The sequence below is a fragment of the Tenebrio molitor genome, chromosome 9 (assembly GCF_963966145.1).
Source record: "Tenebrio molitor chromosome 9, icTenMoli1.1, whole genome shotgun sequence".
NCBI lineage: Eukaryota > Metazoa > Arthropoda > Insecta > Coleoptera > Tenebrionidae > Tenebrio > Tenebrio molitor.
Genome location: NC_091054.1, coordinates 340,160 through 362,635, shown reverse-complemented (window position 1 = coordinate 362,635; position 22,476 = coordinate 340,160). Strand labels below are relative to the sequence as shown.

Sequence of the window (22,476 nt, the reverse complement as noted above, 5' to 3'; positions counted from 1 at the left end):
TTTCTGAAAAGTAGATAAAACTAATACTCTAGAGTCTAAGCAGATGGAAACTGAAATTATTATTATCAATAATTATTGACATGACTGCACGGTTTATTTTGCTTATTTATTAAACTAAGATTGTGTCATCTGCCATGAGCGATGTTCCATCATAAGTTTTTCCTGATGTTAAATTTTTCAATGTCAGTGGACAATAACTCAAATAATTGACTTTACGACCTTCACTTATATTATGAAAACCCATGAACCGCTCAACAGTTTTTTCTTCATTTGTGAAACGAAATATTAGGTATAGATATGTAATAAATTAATAATTAGGTATTGTGAAAAACAGGAGAGATTCGTCGGTTCATCGATTTGTCATGAAAAACAAGGGCCAGTTTTTATTTCACCCTCAACAATAGGTACCTAACTGTTATTACATTATTAACACTCAAATTACATAGTTACATATATGTTATATACTTCTGAATTTAAAATATTGCCGAATGAGTACAACGAGAAAACGAAGGTGATGAACTGATAATTGATGGCGGCAAGGGCAAGTTGGAAGAAAGAGAAGAAAAAGAACACGATTGATGACATTGACAACCCCTTCGAGCTCCGATTAAATTTAAACAGCACATCGTTGGTGATAATTTGATATAACAACAAGAAACCACCTAATTGGAGATGATACAGATGACTGCAGAACATATCAGGTGATAAGAATAGGGTCTAAGAAACAAATACGAGTAAAATGAGGAGAAAATTTTCCGGCAATTTTGTACCATCGAGTTGTATTCGGTATGACAATTCCACGAAAGAAAATTTCATTTTCAAGTTTTACACAATTTTTTTAATTTATACGTATTCTTATGACTCTCAAAGCGTTAGTTAACTTAGTTGAAAACAACAAAAACTTTATTGTGGATCAAAAATGAGTTTATCAAAATTCGAAGAAAGAGGAGAAAATTACAGCAATAATTCGAGGAAGGAGGAGGTGATTACAGCGATAATTTTTCGACCATCCTAAATTATTGATGTAATTCGTTCCTAATTGGTCCAATGATTCAAAATACTACAAGCTGATTGAAATTTTCTGAATGCAATTGTCACTTATAGATAGGTTACACGAGAGCTTTTTTTTGTCGAAGTAAACTTGACATTTCAATGAGAGTTTTGTTACCTGGCAATTTAACGAAAAAAACTGCCTCTGAAAAAATTACGAGTCCGTAGGACGAGTAATTTTTTCTGGCCGTTTTTTGAGTTGAATTGCAGGCAACAAAACTCGAATTATAAATGTCAAGTTTACTTCGACCCAAAAAAAAAAGCTTGAGTGTAATTCGGTAAGACAATTTAATGAATACGGAAAAGTACGATGATGCAGACCTACTAGAATCAGACGCTTTCAAAAGTTAGGTTCCGTTTTGTCGCTGGAAAAGTTAGGGCAAATTTTTTTCGCTTTCATAGTGACAAAAACACCGCTGCTTATGGGATTTTTAGTGTATGAATTAAATTGTCAATGTAAATAAGCACCATATCTCAAATTTTTCGGCATTAGAATTAGAAAAAAAACTACATAGGCTACGTGTTAGCTTGGATTACTAAAACATTAAAAAATTTAAATTGTTAGGAATGTAAATATGTATTTAGAAAATGAGCAATGTTACAAATTAATTATTAAAATAGTGCAATTTAGAGTTTGTAAAAACTGTTAGTGACATTTATAATACGTATTTCCAAAATTATATTGAGTAAAATAAAATTGAGGATGAAATTATTGGTAAAATATGTAATTATGTAATTTAACCATATTTACTTACATCAAGGGGTAAAATTTAATTTGAAGTGGTAAGGATACGAAAACGGTAGCATTTAGGGATAATATTTATAAAAATGTAGCAGAACTGTATAAAAAACTGTTGAAAATAAAATATCGAAAATATTGCTGGCGTTTTAATTTGCAGTGATAAAAAAAAATCAAAGGAAAGGGAAACTCGTCCAGTAGGCTGTGATTTTGCACCGTCCATAATCCACTAAACTAAAACCGGTCTGCGCGTTACAGGAATCTGCTTTTACCTCTGCGATATATTTTCTTGTTTTTCGACGATTTCAGGCGATTTTAAGACTTTCGAAAATTAGTTTGGGCCGTTATCACGTTACTATACCTACAAAAGTACAAATAAAATTTCGCTTTCCAGTTTTAAGGGTGGACTAGTCTTAATAATGGAATTTTTGCGTTTGGAGCGGTCAAGTTGGCAGCTTTTGGTAACTGGTAGGAACGTGGCGTCTTTCTTGTTTGTTCTTTCAAACAGCAATAACCTCGGGTCGGTGCTTACCTTACGTCCACCGCAAGTACAGTCGATTTTCGCGTGCCCCCAGAGTTCTATGACTGTTCGAAATATTTACCATTGTGTGACGACATACGTCGCAGGAGAGAGATAAGTAGATTGAGGTCGCTCGCACCAATATCTCCGTTTCATTTCACGCCAGTTCGCAACCTGTCCGGGCATATTTTTCGTAAAATCCGCACGATAATAATCTGGCCCGAGCGTCGCGTTGTGTCCGTGTCCTGTGGCGTCGACTTCGGCCCCGTCCGAGCTCCAGGTGCGAGTGCGCCGTGTCGAGGTTATGGCCGCGGGGTGCTGTGGAAAAGTGTAGATGCGACAGTGAAATTGCGGTGTCCCAGTGAAATTGATGTGATGACAGTTTGAGACGAAAATGGCCTCAACTTCCAATTTCGAGGCGAAAGTGCTGATGGCCAAAGGCAAGCGCGCCACGGCCGCGTACGTCTACGCCGACTGCTCCAACAATCCCTGTCCCCAGCACCTGAACGACGTGCTGAACAGCCTCCTCAACCCCGCGAAGGCCATCGACGAATGGGAGACCATCGACTGGTGCAAATGGCTGATGGCCGGGGGTCGCACTCCCGACGATTACGCCACCACAGGTAAACCCCGACATCCCCTCTGGTCGCGAACGCGAACCTCCAAACAAACGACCTTGAACGGCCCCAGGTCGCTCTTGTGGAACCCGAGTCATCCGCATCAGCTATGACCCGATCGATCTCGCCGAAATGACGAAATTTCACTCGCTCTTTCACGTGGACGTGTTTTCAAAGCGGAAGAGGTGATTATGACGCCAATTGTTGCACTTCTGTCTTTTGGATTTCCTGATAAGGATCGGACTTGTGTCGTGCTAAATGCCAGGTAGTCAGTCAGTCATCACATCGTTCTGTCGTAGGTTGTGCGAATGTTCGGGGCCCTTCCAGGTAGCTCTGGGTCACTTCCAGGTAAAATCGACCACAATGGACGTTGACCGTCTCGAATTCTGATTATATGGGAGGCGCAGACGGTGCTCGCTCCCGTAATTAGAAGGTCCACACGAAATTTCACCTTTTAATTTCGAATTCCTGCTGCAAGATTCCTGCAATCTTCTTAATCATACGACTTATGAATCTGATCGAGGCGAATCTGAAAAGTGACGTCATGCGTAACGCGATTGGTTACTTCCTCCGCATGTGGCATTAACTTAATGATGTTCGTTAATCCACGCCGAAACCTGTACCTGTGCAGGTATAGGAACCACACCAGAAGTGCAATTCGACACTTTTAATGATCAGATGCACAAATGAAACTCGCACAATCGCTTCTTGCGGTTTTATGTCAGATAAAAGGACATTTTTTTATTAAAGAAAGAGAATTCTTATTGTTAGTTTTCCTGTGGCGATACTGTAGTATCTAAATATGGATTTAAAAAAATATATATTTACGGGAGAGTGCCATTGTTTTTGAGTTCTTTTTGACGTCCTTGTGTCACTGCATCTTTCTAAATGAACCTTTAGGTGTCTTGTTTTTTTTTTCACGCCTTAGATGCTACTGCTGGCGATTATGTATTTCGTTATAATTCTCCTGGTGTTTTTTGCTGAAGTTTCTGTTCACTCCAATTTTGTTCGAAAAGTTTTCTCTTGGGTTTAGATCTTGCCTTTGCGCTGCCGATTTTAAAAGAGACACACCGGTCTAAACATAACGAGTTTTTTTCTTGCATATGACGTTTTATATTTTAAATAAATCTAAATACATATTTGTTCTGTACGATACTTTCAGTTTTCATCAAAAATCTCAATCTATGACTAATAAACTAAACTATTCTAAGACATTATTATGTTCTTGCTTTAGACCTAGCATTAAATCCTACCCATTTTTACTTTACATTTAAGCAAACAAAAATTATACCATTACTTTTTAGACTAACTTTGATCTTCCTCTATCATGAGTGAATAGGTTTTCATCGGTGTAGAGGAGGTCTTTGTGGTTTTTCTAGATAGAGTACCTCGTTTGAAAACAACACTTATCTGTTGTTGAATAAATATATAAATGATACAGATTTATACCTCACGTGAACTGTTTTTTCTTATTACTGATAAAACGACGAGCTGATTGTCGTGAGCAAATACTTGTGTTGCTATAAATTTCATAAAACAAAATATTTTTACGCAAATGTGCAAAAACAGTGGTTTGAAGAGAGAACCTTGGGGCACACTCTAAGTAAAACACACCAAAGATGATTTAAATTAAAAAATATATATCAACGTAGTTCTCTTCTGTATTTGCAATTAAGTACGTTTTTAGATTGTTGTTTGTTTTTCGAATTATTGTTAAAGTGATAACTGATAAGCTGCTGTCACCAGCAAATGCTTATAATATTGTTAATTTCATGGAATAAAATGTGTATGTACCAAATGTGTACCTGTGTATGGATAAGCTGAGTATCATGAGCATTTGCGCTGATTGATGTCAACTTTATAGAACATTCTTTTATCAAACGTGTAAACAACAGTGGTCCCAAGACAGGACCTTGAGACACGCGTGAAATATTCAAAATTGTAGGACGAAACTTGATATTCAGGTTTTTGATAAGGACCATTTTATTACGGGGACACATTTTTATGTAATCTATTTCCGTTGCCGCGTTTCTTAAAAAAGAACTACATATTTCACCGCAAATCTACCACATTTTGAAAACTCCGTCGTCAGAAATATTTCGTCTTCATCTTCACACGGCTTCAAATCGGGGCAGCATGTTGGACGGTTTGACAGTCACAATTCCCAATAATTTATGAAACCTTGTAGTATTTGTGTGCTCTGTAATTGTCATGAAATGAAACTGGAATTTGCTATCACTTTATTTGCGACTTCATCTCAAATTGACAAAGAAGGTTACATGTTCTGTCACTTTCGCTTTTTATGTTTGGTTAGATTGCTCCAGGAAATCGTCGATTTTTTTGAAACGAGCAGTCGATCTTCCGAATCTGAACATCATTGAGAACTTCTGGTTCCGGCGCTCTAATTTTGTTTTGTTGTTGCCAATGAGACGCCAATTTTTCTTCTTTATCTGTTGACAACGCGAGACTACATTTTTGAAGGCGACGTTCGTTTTGTCAGGACCGCAATGATTAATGGATGAGACGATCGCATTTCGATTTGCTTCTGTGGACCTGGATCATTGATTGAGTTTAGATAGTGGCACCTCTGGCCGACGGAAGGTGGACAGGTCTCGTTTGTCTCCTTTTTATCTGGAAGCACACCACGTCAAACACCTTGACATACAGTCGGCGATAGCGTCGCTTTGAACTTGGCTGATTTAGTCCGGCACCCTTGGCATTTCATTGGAAATAATTTGCCCAATTGGCAAAGTTTTCCTTGAAAAATGTCGAAAATGCCACGAAAGTAACGATCGGTTAGATTAGAAGAACACACCCCCGCCGTTATGCAACGCCGTCCCAAGATCGGTCATTGTTTGTCGGCCGATGACCGTCATTGTCATCATTTTTTTGCCATTTGCAATTTAAATACGTTTTTCGTGTGACCTCCTTTGGAATTCTTCGGGTCTCGAGAGACCGGCTGTCTAATGGTTCAACATCCTGCTGAGGGCAAGTCGAAGGTTATTTCTGGTCGATTATTTGTAAATAATCCAGAAAGTGTGCTCTGACGAGGTTTCAGGAAGTCGTTTAGACGTTTCATTCGGTCGTCAGATGAGGAAACTACGGAGAACGACGATTTTTGTTTTGATAAACCAGCTTTTCTAGATGATAATGGGCCGAGTGATTGTATGAAACCTGCTGTAATCTGTTCGATGACGACGTCTTGATGGCAGGCTCGCTGCCGAGACCGGTTGACTAATTTTTTGGACGCTGAACCAATGATAGCTTTGCTCGTTACCGTCAAAAGGGGTTGAACTGTCTGTAAAATTAAATGAGTACGATAGTTTAATTCCTCAATAATAAGAAGCAGAAGCATCTAAAGCTCTCACCGTGTTGAAGTGTGCCTGTTTAGAGTTGTTTTAGAATTATTTCCATGAAATGAAAATGAAAATAAAGCGCTGCTAAATATGTTACCAGAAATTTGTTTTGTACGGTTGCCTTCAAAAAAAAAACGGGAACTGTCAGAAAAAGTTGTGTCAGATTTTATTAAATTTTTATAGTTTGAAACGACCTTTTAGAATTTAGGTTAAAAAACTGCACTTATGTGTTAAACAGATAAAAATTGACATAAATTGACAAATTAAATTTCCAATTCACATTAGGTCAAAATTCATTTCCCTTTTTTTTTGAAGCCAACTGTATGTGGTTAGTTGCAAGTGTACAAAAGGGTAAATTAAAGTTTACGAAACGGTAAAGTTTATAAAGGTGATGTTTTACTGAACGAGTATGGTTGGTTTGAGTATTTAACAGCTTTACGAGTGCAATAAAACCACTTTCCTAACGCCTTGCAAATGCTTTTTTTTCGCATTTCATATGAAAATATAAAATATTTAATTTATATACAGACTGATTCACATAACTTTCCGACCCTGACGTAATTTAAATGCAGACAGTAATACGTTTTCCAAAAATGTGAATTAATCGACAGTATTTTTTTTATTTAAGAATCTGACTCATCATATATCAATATCATATCAATCCTTTCGTCATTGGAATACATTTTAATTAACAAAAAATGTTTCAGAATTATACGAAAGAGAATTGTTAAGTCGTCAAGTGATTGTCAATAATGGGAGGAGTGTCCAGATTTCATATTAAATAAAGGTACATATCAAGTTATAATTGAATAACGTATTACTGGGTGCATTGAAAATTCGTTGGGACCGAAAATTATTTGAATCAGTCTGCAAAAAAGTAACATTACTATCGGGTGTTCATTTAAATTTCACCCCAAATGCACCACTCGGCAGTCTGCAGAATAAAAACACAAATAACGTAACAAGTGAGGTTAGATTTAAACAGCTGATCCGTGCTCCGTAATCCGTGGTGCGTTCACAATCGACTCTTCAACGCTAACTTTAGTGGGAAATTTAAATAAACACTACCTATATCAGTTTCTGCTATACAGGCGGTTAAAGAAAAAATTAAAAATGTGATTGATTGCGCTTTCAGCTTTGAGCTGATTTCATCAGATTTTTATTTAATACTTAAAAAGGGGGATGTAACATTCGCGACCATACAGTAATGGTTGCTGTGCTGTGAAGTACGACTTTAGTAAATTATTGTTAATTTAACAATACATATTACTGTACAACGTCGCAAGTGCTTTGAAGGTCCTTATTCGCTATTTTTTTATTATACCTGCACTACAATTAGAACATTATAACAAAAAAAGTAAATTGGAATACCATTTTTGTCTTGTAGAAATTGCTGGCGCGGATCTCTTCTATTCTTTTACTTTTTTGTGCTATTTAATTTTTTTTCGTTTTCACGCTCACATCGTTGCACTTTCTAAAGAGCAGATCTTTGATTTCTTCACATACATATTTTTTTATTTGCAACGTTCTCTAAGTCGATCGTCATTTTTTTTTATCATCACCGAACTTATCGTTATCGGAGATAATCTTGACGGCCAATATTTTGTGGTGCCTTTTATTGGACACCTTCGGAATAAGTAAACAAAATGATTTTCCATTAACATGATAGTGTAGGAAGTTTTTTAATGGTTTCTTTATGACAGCTAGTTAATATCTGCTACCTTGTACTATTTGTTTAAACTGCAGCAAGATAACCTCAATTATTTCTCAATGAATGATATGCTCTGTAAACTCTTCTACGTTTCATTAAAGATGAACCACAGAATCATTCTTGGGTAGGCAACATTGATGTGATTTTTTTTTTATTCCTACAAAATTAATAATTGTGTAGTTACTCCGGTCTTGACAAAAATCCGTGATTATTTTAATCCAAGTAATTGAACTTTTGAGCAAACGATGGATTTATCAGTACAGTGATAACGTTAGAGCAAGTGATTACATCACATTTATAAATTATTCATCCAATCTGTACACATTATAAAATGTACGATATTGAGTGTCATATCAATTTATACACACATGGGGGCCGACACGAACCTGAAATATCCAGTAAAAATTACTATACTGCTCTGTGTTTATTTAATTCCGTCGTGTTTATTATTCAGCTGTTCTATTTTATTTGTTAGTCGAAAATATTTTCCATCTGGTCTGTAATTTTCGACTTGTCCGAATAGAATATTTTCGTTCGTCGAGTAGGGCTAGAAGTAAATTCAGAACGTGTAAAGAGCGTCCGCAGGAAGAATTTTAGTGTTCTTAATTTGCATAATTATCGGAATTCCTTCGATTTTCGTTGCGACGACATGTTTCAGGCAAAGCCAAGTCTTCCCTACCGGTAGTCTACGGTGTGAGGAAATTTACATTTACACACTGCCACCTTTCGACATCATTCGTTTCACAGTTTTGTAAATCCATTTTTCAAAAATGGAGAACAAAGTGTACAATGTTTGAAAATCGAAAGTTCACGGTTACATTAATAACAAATTTTTTCGTTACACATAGGTGGGTGGTTTAAAATATCAAATCTTTATTTGTACATTTTTAAATAAAATCATTAGTCAGATCGTGTATAAAAATGATAATTTCTCAGGAAAACAAACAGAAGTTAGTAGCTGTACCCACGCAGAAATTCCTTATTACACTTCAGCTGGTTTTTAGAAAAACTCATGAACAGGTTTTTTTTAAATACTTCATGCTCATTTGTTGCGTCAGGGTGGCATCGCCGTTGTCACAGATTGAAAATTGTAGAAACAGATTTTCTTTTTCCTAGTTGGCATCTTCATTTGTTTCGGCTTCAGTAGGAAAGGGAAGCTCAAAAACAACCACGTGGGGATTATTGGTTACAAATGAAATGAAGACGGTTTGACATACCTTCATGTGGTACTGCGATCACTTTCCCGTGGGGCAAAATTCAGGAATTTACTTCATCAACATCTTCAGTTGGTGCGAAAAGAGCTTCACCAAATACGTAATCAGAGCTCATCGCGTTGCAATATGTACATACATATTTTGAAGGACAAATCGTCTCGGTGAAAGATCATTGAAGAAAATTTTTGATTATGTTCCGATCACTTGTGCTGCGAAGAGTTCTTTTCTTCTTCAATTCCAAGCAACAACAAATGCCAAATGCAGATCAAAAAACAAGTGACGGTTCAGAATATATCTAATGAACATATTTTTTGGGGTTTTACAATAGTATACATACATATTATGATACGAGTCTTATAAGAAGCATTTTGTAGTACGCACGGGTTTAGGGCACGACGAGCTTGCGAGAGTGCTACAAAATGCTTTATAAACCAGATGTCATACACTATTCTTTCTATTTTGCGCCTTTTTAAATGAAAAATCCCAGTTTTAAAATTTGGGGAATTTTATAGTGGTTGGTAACACAATGTTACAGTGGAACATTTGAAAGTTCAACTTGAAGTTATCGTTTGTTTAACTTGATTTGGCGTTTGGCATTTGATGTTTGACATTGAAAGATACCAACCTTGAAATGTAAATTGTACTGGTCTATTACAGCACTCAAATCAGTGATTAATGCACTATTTTGAGTGGTGTAATAGTTTTGTTATAAACACACAATAGACAAAACTTTTTTTGTTGTTGTGTATTGGATTTTTAAATTTATGTTTCATGATCTCTTCAAGGTTTAGCACAGATGTTCTACTTTATTGCGCTATTTTGAAATTCACCACTAGTACACGTCTAGAATGGTGGAACTTTTGCAAAACATCCGCTTGCCAAAACGAGTAATAAGAAGTGCACGAGATGCAGAAAGCATTCGGTCCGGTTCGCGCATTTTCGAAATTTTGCGTTGCAGATGCGCTCGACAGACGGTTGCATTATTAATTTTTGTTGTTCTGTCACCATCTGTTATCAACGAAACTAAACACAAGAAGCAATTAGCTAATCGCTTTCGAAATCGCACGGTCACGCCAACTGGCCCAAATCGAAAGCAACCGGTCACTGTTGGAGTGACGCCTCGAAGAGGAAGAAAAAAAAGAAACGAAAACGTCACCACGCGGGGTGTCTATTATGAACGGGAAATTGAAATACGCGTTTCGTCGTCTATTACGTCAACTGAAGGCGTGTACGTAATCCCAAAATTAGATCTCATGAATTTTTCTAGTTCTTTCTGGGTGTGGGCCACAGTTTGTAAACAACCGACACCAATTAGCAAATCGAAATTTAATCTTTGGCCGTGTCGAGGTCTCCCTTCGACTCTCTAACCATAAACGGATTATCGGATAACCTCAGTGCCCCCTCTTGAAATTTATTTTTTGTGCAGATCATGCGGTCCCCGCCCACCGACTTCTAAATTTGCGGCGGCGATAGCACATCCGAAATTTTATTCCTGGACAACCGGAGACGGCGTCTTCGGCGACGTTGTTCTTCACGGCCGAGATGAAAACGCGAACAGGATTTTCGGGAAAAAACGAAGAAGTGACCGGTTCAACCGAGAACTTCTCAGTATCCGGAGAATATAATTTGGTTTTTTCCCGGAGTGAGCGGCATAAGAAATTTGTCAATTAGACGTAATTAGAATGATCGTTATCCGACTGGTCTAATTCAATATCCGCCGGTTTGATACGGGCCGGGTTTTTTTCTTTCTCGGCGAGGACCTCTTGTGCGAGTGCGAAGAACAAGCGACGGTCTCGCCGTAAGAATTCCCGTCACCGAGGTTGAGCATTTCGGTGCGACGACGTGGAGGCATTGACCTCCGAAATTTTTTCCTCTTTGAAGTTTAATTAAGCGCCAATTAAAAAGGCAAAGTCCGGGAGCGAGTCGAGGATACGGTCTTATGGAGCATCCTCGTGTTGGGATCCTTCGGTGTCGGAATGGTTGTGTGCGATCGGAAACATTGACCCAGATCGGTCGGAGGCGAATATGGCGGAATGGTTGGACCGATGGTTGAGGAGGTGTTGCGCAATCACTCTTTTCGATACGGTGATTCATTTTGATCGAGGCGAGAGGAGCGAATGGAAAATGTCCGTTCTGGACGGATCCTCGCAACGTGACAGTTTCATCTTCTTGGCAACAACACTTCGCCGAACAATCACGGTCACGGTTATTTATTTTGTTTAAAGTCAAATATTTACAAGCAAATGGAATCGGTGCGAAATTTGTGTGCGGTTCCAGCGGTTTATTAATGAATTTCGAAATCGGAAAATATGCGGTTTATTTTTAGAGGTCCTTAAATATGTCTCATAATTTTACGAATGTGTGTCCGGGGTCGTTTATTTGTGCTTTTTATTAACCGATTCAAGTTCAAAGAATGTAGATAGTTTTGGCATACGGTATGTTCAATGAACGATTGTCATTTTGGAACGTTACAACAAAATGTAGAGTAGTGAAAAACGAATGAGCACTGTGATTAACCAACCAGATAAGGTGCACCTTCCAAATTAGTTTTTTGTTTTATTAACATTAGATGCTTTTTTTATCTTTAAAAAGGGAATAATAATAATTCCAATTTACATTATAATTTATTTTGCATTACGTCCACTTTTTACACGACATCCATGTCGAAGTGTGTTCGTACATGTGTGTTAAAGAATCGATTCCAACGGGATACATTTTTCATTTGATGATGTGATTTGTAGTCTTTTATTTTTCCAATTGTTTGTATTTTTTTTTTTCAATTATTGTTTGTAAAAAATAATAATTTGGGGTGTGCCAACTCAATCTCACGACAGCAGTTAAGTCGATGCTGTTGGCAAGAGGTATTGTTGTTTAGGTGCTACTCAATATTTGGAATTCGAATAAGAGTACGAAACTGTAATTAATCAGTTTATTATTACTGTTGCTGTGTTACATACAATATTGCTGCTGTCAATTATTTGTGAATTGTTTTTTTTTTTTATTGCATCAAGATCTAGTCGTGTAGAAGTTTCTATTGAAATTAATTTGAGAAGTTTTCCAATTGAAAATAGAAACTGTCAATAAATTGATGTCTGTGTTATTTCCTTGTACTTAACGAAGTTTCAGTTTTTATTGTAGAATTTGATTGTGTTTTTTGCTAACAGAAATATTTTTTCCCTTTTAAAATTTAAAAAAAAAAAAACATCAACAGTATAAATTCCTACTTCCGAGCATGTACATATGTATGTACATAATTACATTTTCTTTAAATTATTTGTTATTTACTAAATTTTTATATTTTCTTTAGTGATTTATTTTCAAATAATGTATTATGACTTTTCTGGAAAAGAATTCAATTGAAGAATGACTTTGAATTTTTTACTTTATTTAAGGTTAAAAAGTTCATTCAATTTATGGGATAGTTAAAAATGTACTTAAATAACGTACCTAGCTGTGATTTCAAATGTTATAAGATTTTGAAAATTTCTTTTTGTTCAGTCACGTTTTCAAAAAAAAAGAAATATGTCAAATGTGTGTTTGGTGTTATCTTTGTGGCCTACTTGTATATAGAACGTGTCTCAGAAATAATTATGTACATACATACATTAATTTTAACCAGTGACAGATCTCTTCAAGAACAACAAAATTGTTATGTACCATTTTTCCGAAATATAATTTTCATTTCAGTATTTTACCTTCCCATAAATAAACGAGCTGTCTTTTTTCTAGTTATATGACCCAATGACAGTGACCGTGAAATACTCATAATAGTTTTTGCAAAATCAGCGCAAAACATTATGTTTTTAGAATAAAGTTTTTTCTCTCTGCATATTTTAATCTGTATTTAAATTTAACTCACGTTGGTGCAACCGGGCCTGAAGCAACTTGTCTTATTATTTTTATATGTGCAATTTTCGTATACATATTCTGACATTTAATATTAACTTCTATTATATTAATTATAATATTTTACATTTTCTAATAAAATGCGAAAAAATAGAATTCGCAAGGCGGTAGAAAAGTGGTTTTAGTGAATTCGTATGGCCATTAAATACTTAAACCGGCCATACTCGTTCAATAAAACATTATTTTTCTACAACTGTCAAAAAAACGTGACATTTATGCATCGTTATCAAGTCGCAAAGTATGTCATTTTTGATAGTGAAAAAATATTTGTCAAAAAGTTTCCTTGGATGCTAAAATAGTTATATTTTAGCACCCAAGGAAACTTTTTGACGAATATTTTAGCATCCAAGGAAAATTTTGCAAAAATTAAAAAATTAAAAAATTTTAAAATGCTGTTGTAGAAAAAATAGTGTTTGTATTTCGTGCGCAAGATGATTGTTTTGTTGGCGCATTCGAATGAGTTTGAAGTCTCGACCTGACGGTCTCGACCAAAAACTCATTCTCATGCCCCAACAAAAAACAATCACTTTGCGCACTTAATACAAAAATAACTATTTTCTAAACTTCAGAAAAAAAATGCAAGTAGCAAATTTATTTGAAAAAGTCGTGTTTTCTCAATTTTTACAATTTTTCATTTGTGACAGGAATCACGAACCGAAAATAAAAGTATGTATTACATATCATATTTTATTTATGAAACAATTTGAACACAGATTTTTTGATAAAGAAAATAGTGAATAACAGTTAAATAATGAATGTAATGTATTGAACAGAACTGAAAGATGAAGCCATTGATCTTGTCTCTACCAGAAAAAGTTGAACTTTTCAAAGTTTCGTGGTAGCGGTTCTGCTTTTTTTAATTTCAATTGAAACTATTTTTTGTGTATATTGGAATAAGATAAAGCAATATAAGTACAGGGTCATTACATTATAACCATCGTAGTTGTCGTTGAAAACCCACACAAATTTTGGATGTGCCGCCAGCCTCGCAATGTTAGACCTATAGCGATGCTAGTCTCACTCATGTTGTGAAACTTGCGGCACATTCAACTAGCCACCAACGCCTACTACGATGGTACAATCATTTATAATGACGCTGTACATCTATCATTATTTAAACATAAAAAACGAAACACTAGAAGGTGTCGATCAACTTTATTGAAAATTTGTATTGTTTTGTGTTGTAGTGTATTGTTTTGCGATAAACAAACTATCGAAGTTTCATTAAAAAGCAATGTTAACAAAAGACGTTAATTTTAATAATGAGTGGCTCGCCGCAGTTCCTGATGCACCCATTTATTCGACGAGGTATGCTCTCAATGAAATGGTCTACGTCAGCGTGACACATCTCATCCCAAGCTTTCATAATACGTCGTCGACGTTGCTCCAAGTCCCTTGGGGCCGCCAGCAGGTTATTCAACCGATTCCCAATCATGTCCTACACATGTTCAATTGGCAATAAATCTGGAGAACGAGAAGGCCACAGCAGTCCTGCTACGTTGGAATGTTATAGACACCTTTGCCTAATCGAAGATCGGGTTGTTTAATAACCCCCTAAAAAGTGGAACCGACTGTAGCACCTCGGCGATGTAGTGAGCAGCATTAAATCCCTCATGTCAATAACTCTTCCTCGATTAACATCACCTATTTAGTGATGATTTGCACAGTGACGATGTGGAGTTATTGTCGACACAATGAAATGTGGGAAAAATAGTGAGACTCCGCCTTGTAGCAAAAAAAAAAAACGAGCAAACAAAAATAGATGATTTTTAAGAAAGAAAGATTTCAAAAAGCAGGATAAGCGCACACATGGTTTCCATATTCTCATCATTTAGTTCTCGTATTCTTGCAGGTATTTCGTGAATATTATAATAAAGGTGGTCAACAGCTTCTATAGTTAATTTTTCTGACTCTGAAGGCCCGGCTAATAAAACTATAATATTCACCAAATACAGGGAGCGGCATTGTCTAGTTGTATTTCCCAAAGTACTACGATTTAATCTGCATTTACTAAGAACGCTCCCTGCAGATGAGGGAATGAATGTTCGTTCGGAGTTTCTACCTAATTTGACAAGAATTATGAATGAAACAGAAATGACCCTTATGGTAAAATATTAAGGTAAAATTACAGTGAAACGGTCGGGGCCACCATCTTCATTTGGTGTCCCTTCGGTGAATAATTGAACATTATCCGTTTATTAGTCGAGCCTTAGAGTCAGGAAAATGAACTATAGATGTTTCATTTTTTATGGAAGCCAGTATATTACATTTTAAATTCGAAGTCAAGTTTGTAGGTTGAAGGAGTTTTCGACATTTTGTTGTTCTACTATTTTTCTTTGTTCCTTTACACACGTTGAACGTGCGAAATTTTTTTTTAACGTCACTAAAATGGGAAAATTCCTGTCGGTGCAAGAGATGTCTCCGCGTAGAGAGATCACAGCGTATACGCATTGCGTGCGTGCTTACGCATAGCTTTATCGACTAGTCCTTGCGATCGAGTTATTATTAAACTCAATTTCCACAATACAAACAATATTTAATTTTGAATCGTATCTTTGTTCTCCAAGGATGACAGTTAACGAAACACGTGCACCGCTGCTTATTGATATATCGTTTTCGTTCCACCAAGGAGACAACGCAGAACCGGAGGAAACGTCGGCGGAGGCCTCATCTGAAATTTTTACACTCGCTGACCTGCAAAGAACAAGCAAGTCGAGATCGACCGTACAGACAACATTAATTATTGTTGATAACACTAATGCATGGGATGCGGTTAATGAGTGCAGGAGTGAACGAGTCATTGGTTTATGATAATGCGAACCGTCTGGCAGAAATTTTAAATTGCAGGATCGAGTGGAATTGTGCGATTTCTAATATGATCAGCTAATTGCATCGGAAGTTCGTCTAATTTGTGTAAAATTTCGATTATTTTTTCGTTGATTGCGATTTACTGCCAATTAATGACAGGACGGGCTACTCGCGGTGTGGATTCGTGAAAGATCTCGTTTAATCGGAGACATTTAAACTATTTGTGTCGCTTCTGGTCTTTGCACATAAATCGCGGCGAGGTCGCAACGACCGAATAATTTAGGACATCCTGTCGAAAAAAAGAGTGGTTCCTTGTTGTGACTTTTTAAATAATTGCAGGAGCAATCTTGGAAATTGTGACTTTGTTAAATTCGTTCGGTAATGACGCTAATTCGTTTTTAACGTGGGGGAACGACCAGGTTTTAGACTCGCGATTTAACACGATGTGAGCGATTGTAGTAATGAATTGTTGCCGTATTGATAATTTATTCCTGTTATTAACTTATTTGCGGCACACTGAAAAACCTTGACGACAGATCGTAATAAAATTATCTGCTGATCGATATCTGAAACGCGGCGTCTGGCTTAGGAAAAGTGTGGGTACCGTATGTATAAAATATATATCTTAATTTAATGGTGGAATTTTTCTCGGTGCTGATACGTATTGGACATATTTTGTATTCATCGATATTTGTTTTTGTAGTATTTTTATTATTAGGGCTTCGATACATTTCCTCTTTTCTCTTTCAAGTACACTTCCGTCAAGGAAACTTTCCCGATTTCCAATTCGTTTGTTTGTACCTTGAAAAGTTAGAGTGAAAATAAATTCTCTTTCGTTAAAATCTAGTCAATTGTTTTTTAATTCTATTTGAAGATTTTTCCTTCACATAAGTAACAATACATTTTTTTAAATATAATGTATTGCTGCTAGTAAGTACATTTGCAATTGTAATTTATCACCTAGATTGACGAAGTAATAATAAATAACTTATAAGGTATCTTGTATCACCCAGTATGTTATTTTTTGACAAAATAAAATTAAAATTCGAGATAAAATTAACAGAAAATGCAATGTTTTTGGTCGTTTTTCTTAGATTTCAATGACACTCATGAGCATTACTAAACTTTTAATAACATTTTAATCTGCATGCTTTTTTTTTAAATACTCTGGTTTGATACAATTTTTTTTTGCTCTGGCCATCATGATAAAACATGATAATAATAAATAAAATACAATTGTAACGATTAAAATGTGAAGGACGATTATAAAACAGTTGATCTTTGTTTTAAGAATTGTGTTGCGTTGATGCTCTGGTTGATACCACACATTTATTGTTTTTGATTATACATACGTTTTTATTTTTATTATTTAATAATTGTATTTTCGTGAACGCTTCCATTTTTAAAATGCCCATTCTATCAACTTTCTAACCAAATAAAGTAAAATTCAATTCATAAGCGAATGTCCAAAAAAAAAAAACATAAAGAACAAAAAATGTAGAGAAATGCATGCTCTACATTTTTTATAATAACTTAGACGAATCTCGCACGGATAATGAAATAATCGCAAAAAAGTGATTTTCCACCTGTATTCTCCAATATGGCGGACCGAGCAAACTTAGCAATATTTATAATATGCCTAATTGATGATTCCTGCCAAGTATAAACTTTTCTGTACCTTTTGCAAGGTAAAGCCTACCTATTGATTGGACTACTGTCATAAAATCTCATCACGTCGTTGGTAGGATATTTTAAATTAATCCAATATTTACAGGTGATTTTTTTTGTCGTTCATTGGTATTTTTTAATGTAAGAAAGCGTGAGACGTTCACAGGTAATTTTTTTTTGAGTCATTGAACACAGTGCAATTGTTACAACATGTCACAAAGCAAACAAAGGTTTCTTCGAGAATTTTTCTAATCTATTACCGACATATTTGTATTGGATTTTCTTTTCTCATTTTAAGATTCCACGTGTGTTCGAATTTTTTTAGCACGAGAAAGCAGTAAACAATCACATTTGATAAAAAAAAATTTCCCGGTCACTTGGTTGAATACAATTCCCGTAATTCATCACAAAGCAAATAGACGACAGTAACCGTCTAAAAATGTCAATCTAGAACGGAACTATTATGCTGATATCCCAGATTTTTTATTCGAACGTCTGTATCATTAACAAACAATTAAATTCGAGTCGCCATTTGGACACGGAGGTGTAGATTTTAGACGGAACATTTTTATGAGCCCGCCGTGCTCATTAAAATAATTTTCATTCAAAAAGTCAAATTTATGAGACTCCCGCATGCGTTGCATATTCATAAAACGAAGGTGATGGTGAACCTGTTTTAGGTGACTTACCTCATTTGTTAATCACCAGGTGGAGAGGTCTCGAATTGCGTTCGAAAACAGATGGAGTCCTCTTGTTTTATTTTATTTCTCCGATGAAGAAAATGAGTTTCAGTTACGGAGTGTGAAAAATTTGTACGACGGCATATTTGCGAAGGTCGGTTCATCTGACCAGAATAAGCTCGGTAATTAATTTAGTTATTTTTTCGCCCGACGCTCTTCCAAAGAGTCCAACCGGAATATTTTAAGTGCAAAGGTGAAATCCCCCATTTGTCAGGATCGGATTAGTCTCGGCGTATAGCGGCGAGGACAGCTCGCATATTTACGATATTCCTAAAATGGCAATACTCACTAGGCTATTAATAATAAATTTTTACGGCATCCGAGGGCGCTCACTTACGCCGGCGTAAATCTCTGTTGCAGTGAGGGCTTACGACAACGCGACCACTTGCGGTTTGGTCTGGACCCCGAATTTCGTGGCCTACAGGTGCCGCACATGCGGCATATCCCCGTGCATGTCGCTCTGCACCGACTGCTTCAAGAAGGGCAACCACCAGAGGCACGACTTCAACATGTTCTTGAGCCAGGCGGGTGGCGCCTGCGACTGCGGCGACACCTCCGTCATGAAGGAGTCAGGGTGAGTCGGCGTGCTACTTCCGACGGACGGAAGTTGTTCTAGAGATTTGGCGTTTGTGCAGGTTCTGCGACCGGCACGGTCCAGGGAAGAGAGCGAGCAAGGGGAACGCCCCCCACGACCTGATGTGTGTAGCCGAGGCGATGATGCCCAGGGTCATATTCAGACTTATCCAGCATCTCAGAGAAAATAGGTGCGTATTTGATTTGATTTTGTGAGTTACGGGGGTCGAAACGATTTCGAATGGATTTGTCACAGCTCAACACGATTGTTGGATTGTTTTCTGTCCACGCAAAGTCGTTTCGATACAGTTTCACTGGAAGCTCATAAATTTTCAACAATTTTGTAATAGTTCACGGTGAATCATGATTTTATCTGTGGAGTCGAATGTGTCAGTTTTTAAAATAGTTTTATTTTACATCCGGGTTGGAAGAGTCGGAGAAGATTGTGGTACGCAACAGTTTGGACAAATGCAATGACTGTGCCCAGAAACAACTTTCAAATTTTGAATGTCTCTCATTTCGAATGATTTTTTTGAAAAGAATTTTTCAGAAATTTACCTAGTTTTCTAGTTGTATAGTTGCTTGATGACATTATCTTGATCGTGATTGTAGATATTTGAATAAAAAAATCGTGAGTCATATTTTTTTGAATTTATTTTACTGTGTTGTCCACGTTGCCAATAATATGACTAAGCGATCGGTGACAGAAGTTCTCTCAAGGAAAAGGGTGATGACGGGAAAAAATGAAGAGTAGGTATAAAAATACTTCGTTCAACTAAGCATTGATGAGGTAGACGGTAAGAGAGTATTGTGAGAGATAAGAGCAAAAGAGAAAAAAAAATGTGAATGAGGACAAGAAAGTGTTGAGATATTGAAATATGAAAATACAGGAAAATATAAGAATATAGCTAGATAATATTCGAAAAGAAACAATTTGGACGTTGTGACAATGGATTGAAATGGACAAGGATAATGTTAAAGGAAATAGAAAGGAATGCATTACTAATACATACTAGAGAGCAGTCGTTTATTCGGAGTTTATTTACTAGGACACATTTTGTTTGTCAGTTTCGGATTTGTCTTTTAGATAAATACATGTTTTAGATGTTTCGGTGTTCAAAAGAATCAAAATAAAAATGAACAACATTTGAAGAGTGAACAATAAGATAACTCAATGTGAAATACAAGTCAAAACAACTTATATCGACAAAGTTTCGATTATGATAACGATAATAAATTAGGATATTAATAAATAAAATTATTTAGGAATTTTATCACCAGCCTTAAATTTGTACAGTCCAAATGGACCACATTTGTTAACACAAACGTGCAATAATGAATTACAAACTTGTTTAATAAATATTTTCGATCCGGCTCGAAGGACCGATATATGTGATGAGGGAATTGAATAAAAGAAAAAAAGTATAAATCAAAAATATAATAATCATTAACGTATTTACAATAATTGCGGTCATCCAAAAGCGAACGTTTTTTTACTAGTTTGATTTGTACTTTAAATCATAGGCGTCCTAAATAAAATGTCATAGTTTGACACTAGCGTTAAAAAAATTATTGAAAGTATTTTTTTAAATGCCAGGATATCTCACTCCGACTCGGACAGCTAGGGCTATTGCAAAGCTAGAAGAAAATTAGTCGTTGGCTGCTGTGGCGAGAGAATTACATCGCAGTAAGACTTGCATCTTCCTTCTGCACGAACGCCAGCCTAATTTAATCCAACAAAAAATACGGAAATTTTCGCAAGCATCTTTCACTTTGGGATGGCCGCGATTGTACAGTGGCGAGCACGGAATTTCGCACACATTGGACATTTCACTGACTTAATTTTATTAAAATGAGATACCTACTGGCGGCAGTTTCGTGACAGTTTAGGTGAAACATCAGTCATGATCACATACATCATGCGTATCCCACCTCATTATTGATTATAATGACAATAAAGCTTAGACTAGATAGTTTTTTTTTAATGACGTACAAATTGGCGTGCGAAATTCCGTGCTCCCCACTGTACATACGTTATTATATTTTTGATTTATACTTGAGCCTTGTTTTTTATCATTATGAAACATTTCTTGAATTATTTTTTATGATTGTTTTCAGTATGTACTAGTTCTGGTTGAACCGAAAATCACCCATTCCTTTTTTTGTTTCAACCTGTTCAGTTTGTATATTTTTACATTCCTAAAATCTGGCCAGGATTCGAAAGACGGGTTATTTTGGCGATATTTAAACAATCAACTGGTGTTACATTAGGTTAAAAATAAAACGTTCGTTTTCATTGCATCAATCGTTCATTCAGACGTTAATGTTATATAAGTTTTTTTACTCTGTAATAAATTAGTGTTTTTTTTTTTAGAGTGACAGCTCAAAATATACAAAATTGAATGTACAATTAAATCTATTGATGACGTTAAAATTTTGAAAGCAGATTTATCAAGTTTTGAAACATGGAAATGCAAAATACATAGTGTCTCAGAAATAAGTACATTAATTTTAACTGGTAATAGAACTCGTTATTAGCAATACATAATTCATTTAAATATATTTTTTTCCTAAACCTTATAGTTATCCAATTAAAATTATTGAAAGATTTTGCGCAAATTTCGTTACCCGCCTAGAAGAACAAAAAACAAATGCAAGAAAACTTTCACTTGTTTCTTGCGAATTTCAGTACGACGGCTAAATGCTGCGTTCGTTGCTGTAACCTATAATGATAATTGATAAGGGTGGAAGAGAAGGAAGAGAATCATATGGTAGATATCAAATGAAAACCATTTTAATAATAAATTTTATTTATTTTTAAACTGACCCTAATAAATCGTTCATACATGAAGTAATTGGAGTAATTAGTAATCACTAACCATTACAAGAAGTTTCAAAGTGACCGCCGTTATTGTCAATACTCAACACAATAATGGAAATGATTCTTCCACTCTTTCCAGCATTCCTCTGTTATTGCGAATTGTTGTGGTAGCATTTTCCACTCGTTTTCTTAAAACTTCAAATGTGTCAATTGGGATCGAATATACTAAGTCCTTCATGTACCCCTACAAGAAGAAGTAGCACGGAAATTTTCTAGAATCGAGGAGCACGCTTCACCATACACCAACACAATATCAATGTATTCACTACTTGAAAATAAACTCGCCATTTTCACAAAATTTTAGCTTAAATCACAGAATCAACACGTAAACACCTGCCTTGTGGAGTCGGAAAAAACTAACTAAAAACTACACCTCGACCGCGGGGCGGAAAAAGTGTATTCTAAAAACACAATGGGCCGTATGGGTATGATTTCCCTTTCGTTAAAGTTAAAGAACGTCGTTAAATTGTTTTGTCTCTGTCTAACATAGTGCTTGGCATATACTCTCACTTTGTCTAGTCAATTATTTAGCTAATGAAAGGCTTAATGAATGGGGAATCATACGGCCCAATGTTTTGCGTTGATTTCACAAAAAGTATTAATTCACGGTCACTGTCTTTGGGTCAAATAACTAGAAAATGCAAGTAAATAGACAGCTCGTTAATTTATGAAAATGAAATGAAAATTATATTT

At 35.9% G+C, this 22,476-nt stretch overlaps 1 protein-coding gene and 1 long non-coding RNA gene across 4 annotated transcripts in view; one reads left to right on the top strand and one right to left on the bottom strand.

The window, feature by feature from the left end:
- The first annotated feature begins 2,265 nt into the window (after positions 1–2,265).
- Positions 2,266–22,476, top strand: part of Ubr3 (Ubr3 ubiquitin ligase) — a 50,841-nt gene continuing 30,630 nt past the window's right edge. The window contains exons 1-3 of one of the 3 annotated variants that reach the window (XM_069059377.1): positions 2,266–2,932; positions 18,690–18,903; positions 18,965–19,093. In XM_069059377.1, coding sequence (XP_068915478.1) covers positions 2,704–2,932; positions 18,690–18,903; positions 18,965–19,093 — 572 coding nt within the window. In that variant the 5' untranslated portion in view covers positions 2,266–2,703. The remainder of the gene's footprint in view (positions 2,933–18,689; positions 18,904–18,964; positions 19,094–22,476) is intronic. The other 2 variants (XM_069059378.1, XM_069059379.1) reach the window with 2 other exon arrangements.
- On the bottom strand, positions 5,153–7,958 carry LOC138139188 (uncharacterized). Its single transcript, XR_011162230.1, has 2 exons — positions 7,654–7,958; positions 5,153–6,224 (listed from the first exon to the last, which is right to left on the bottom strand). It is a non-coding gene; the product is annotated as an uncharacterized lncRNA (long non-coding RNA).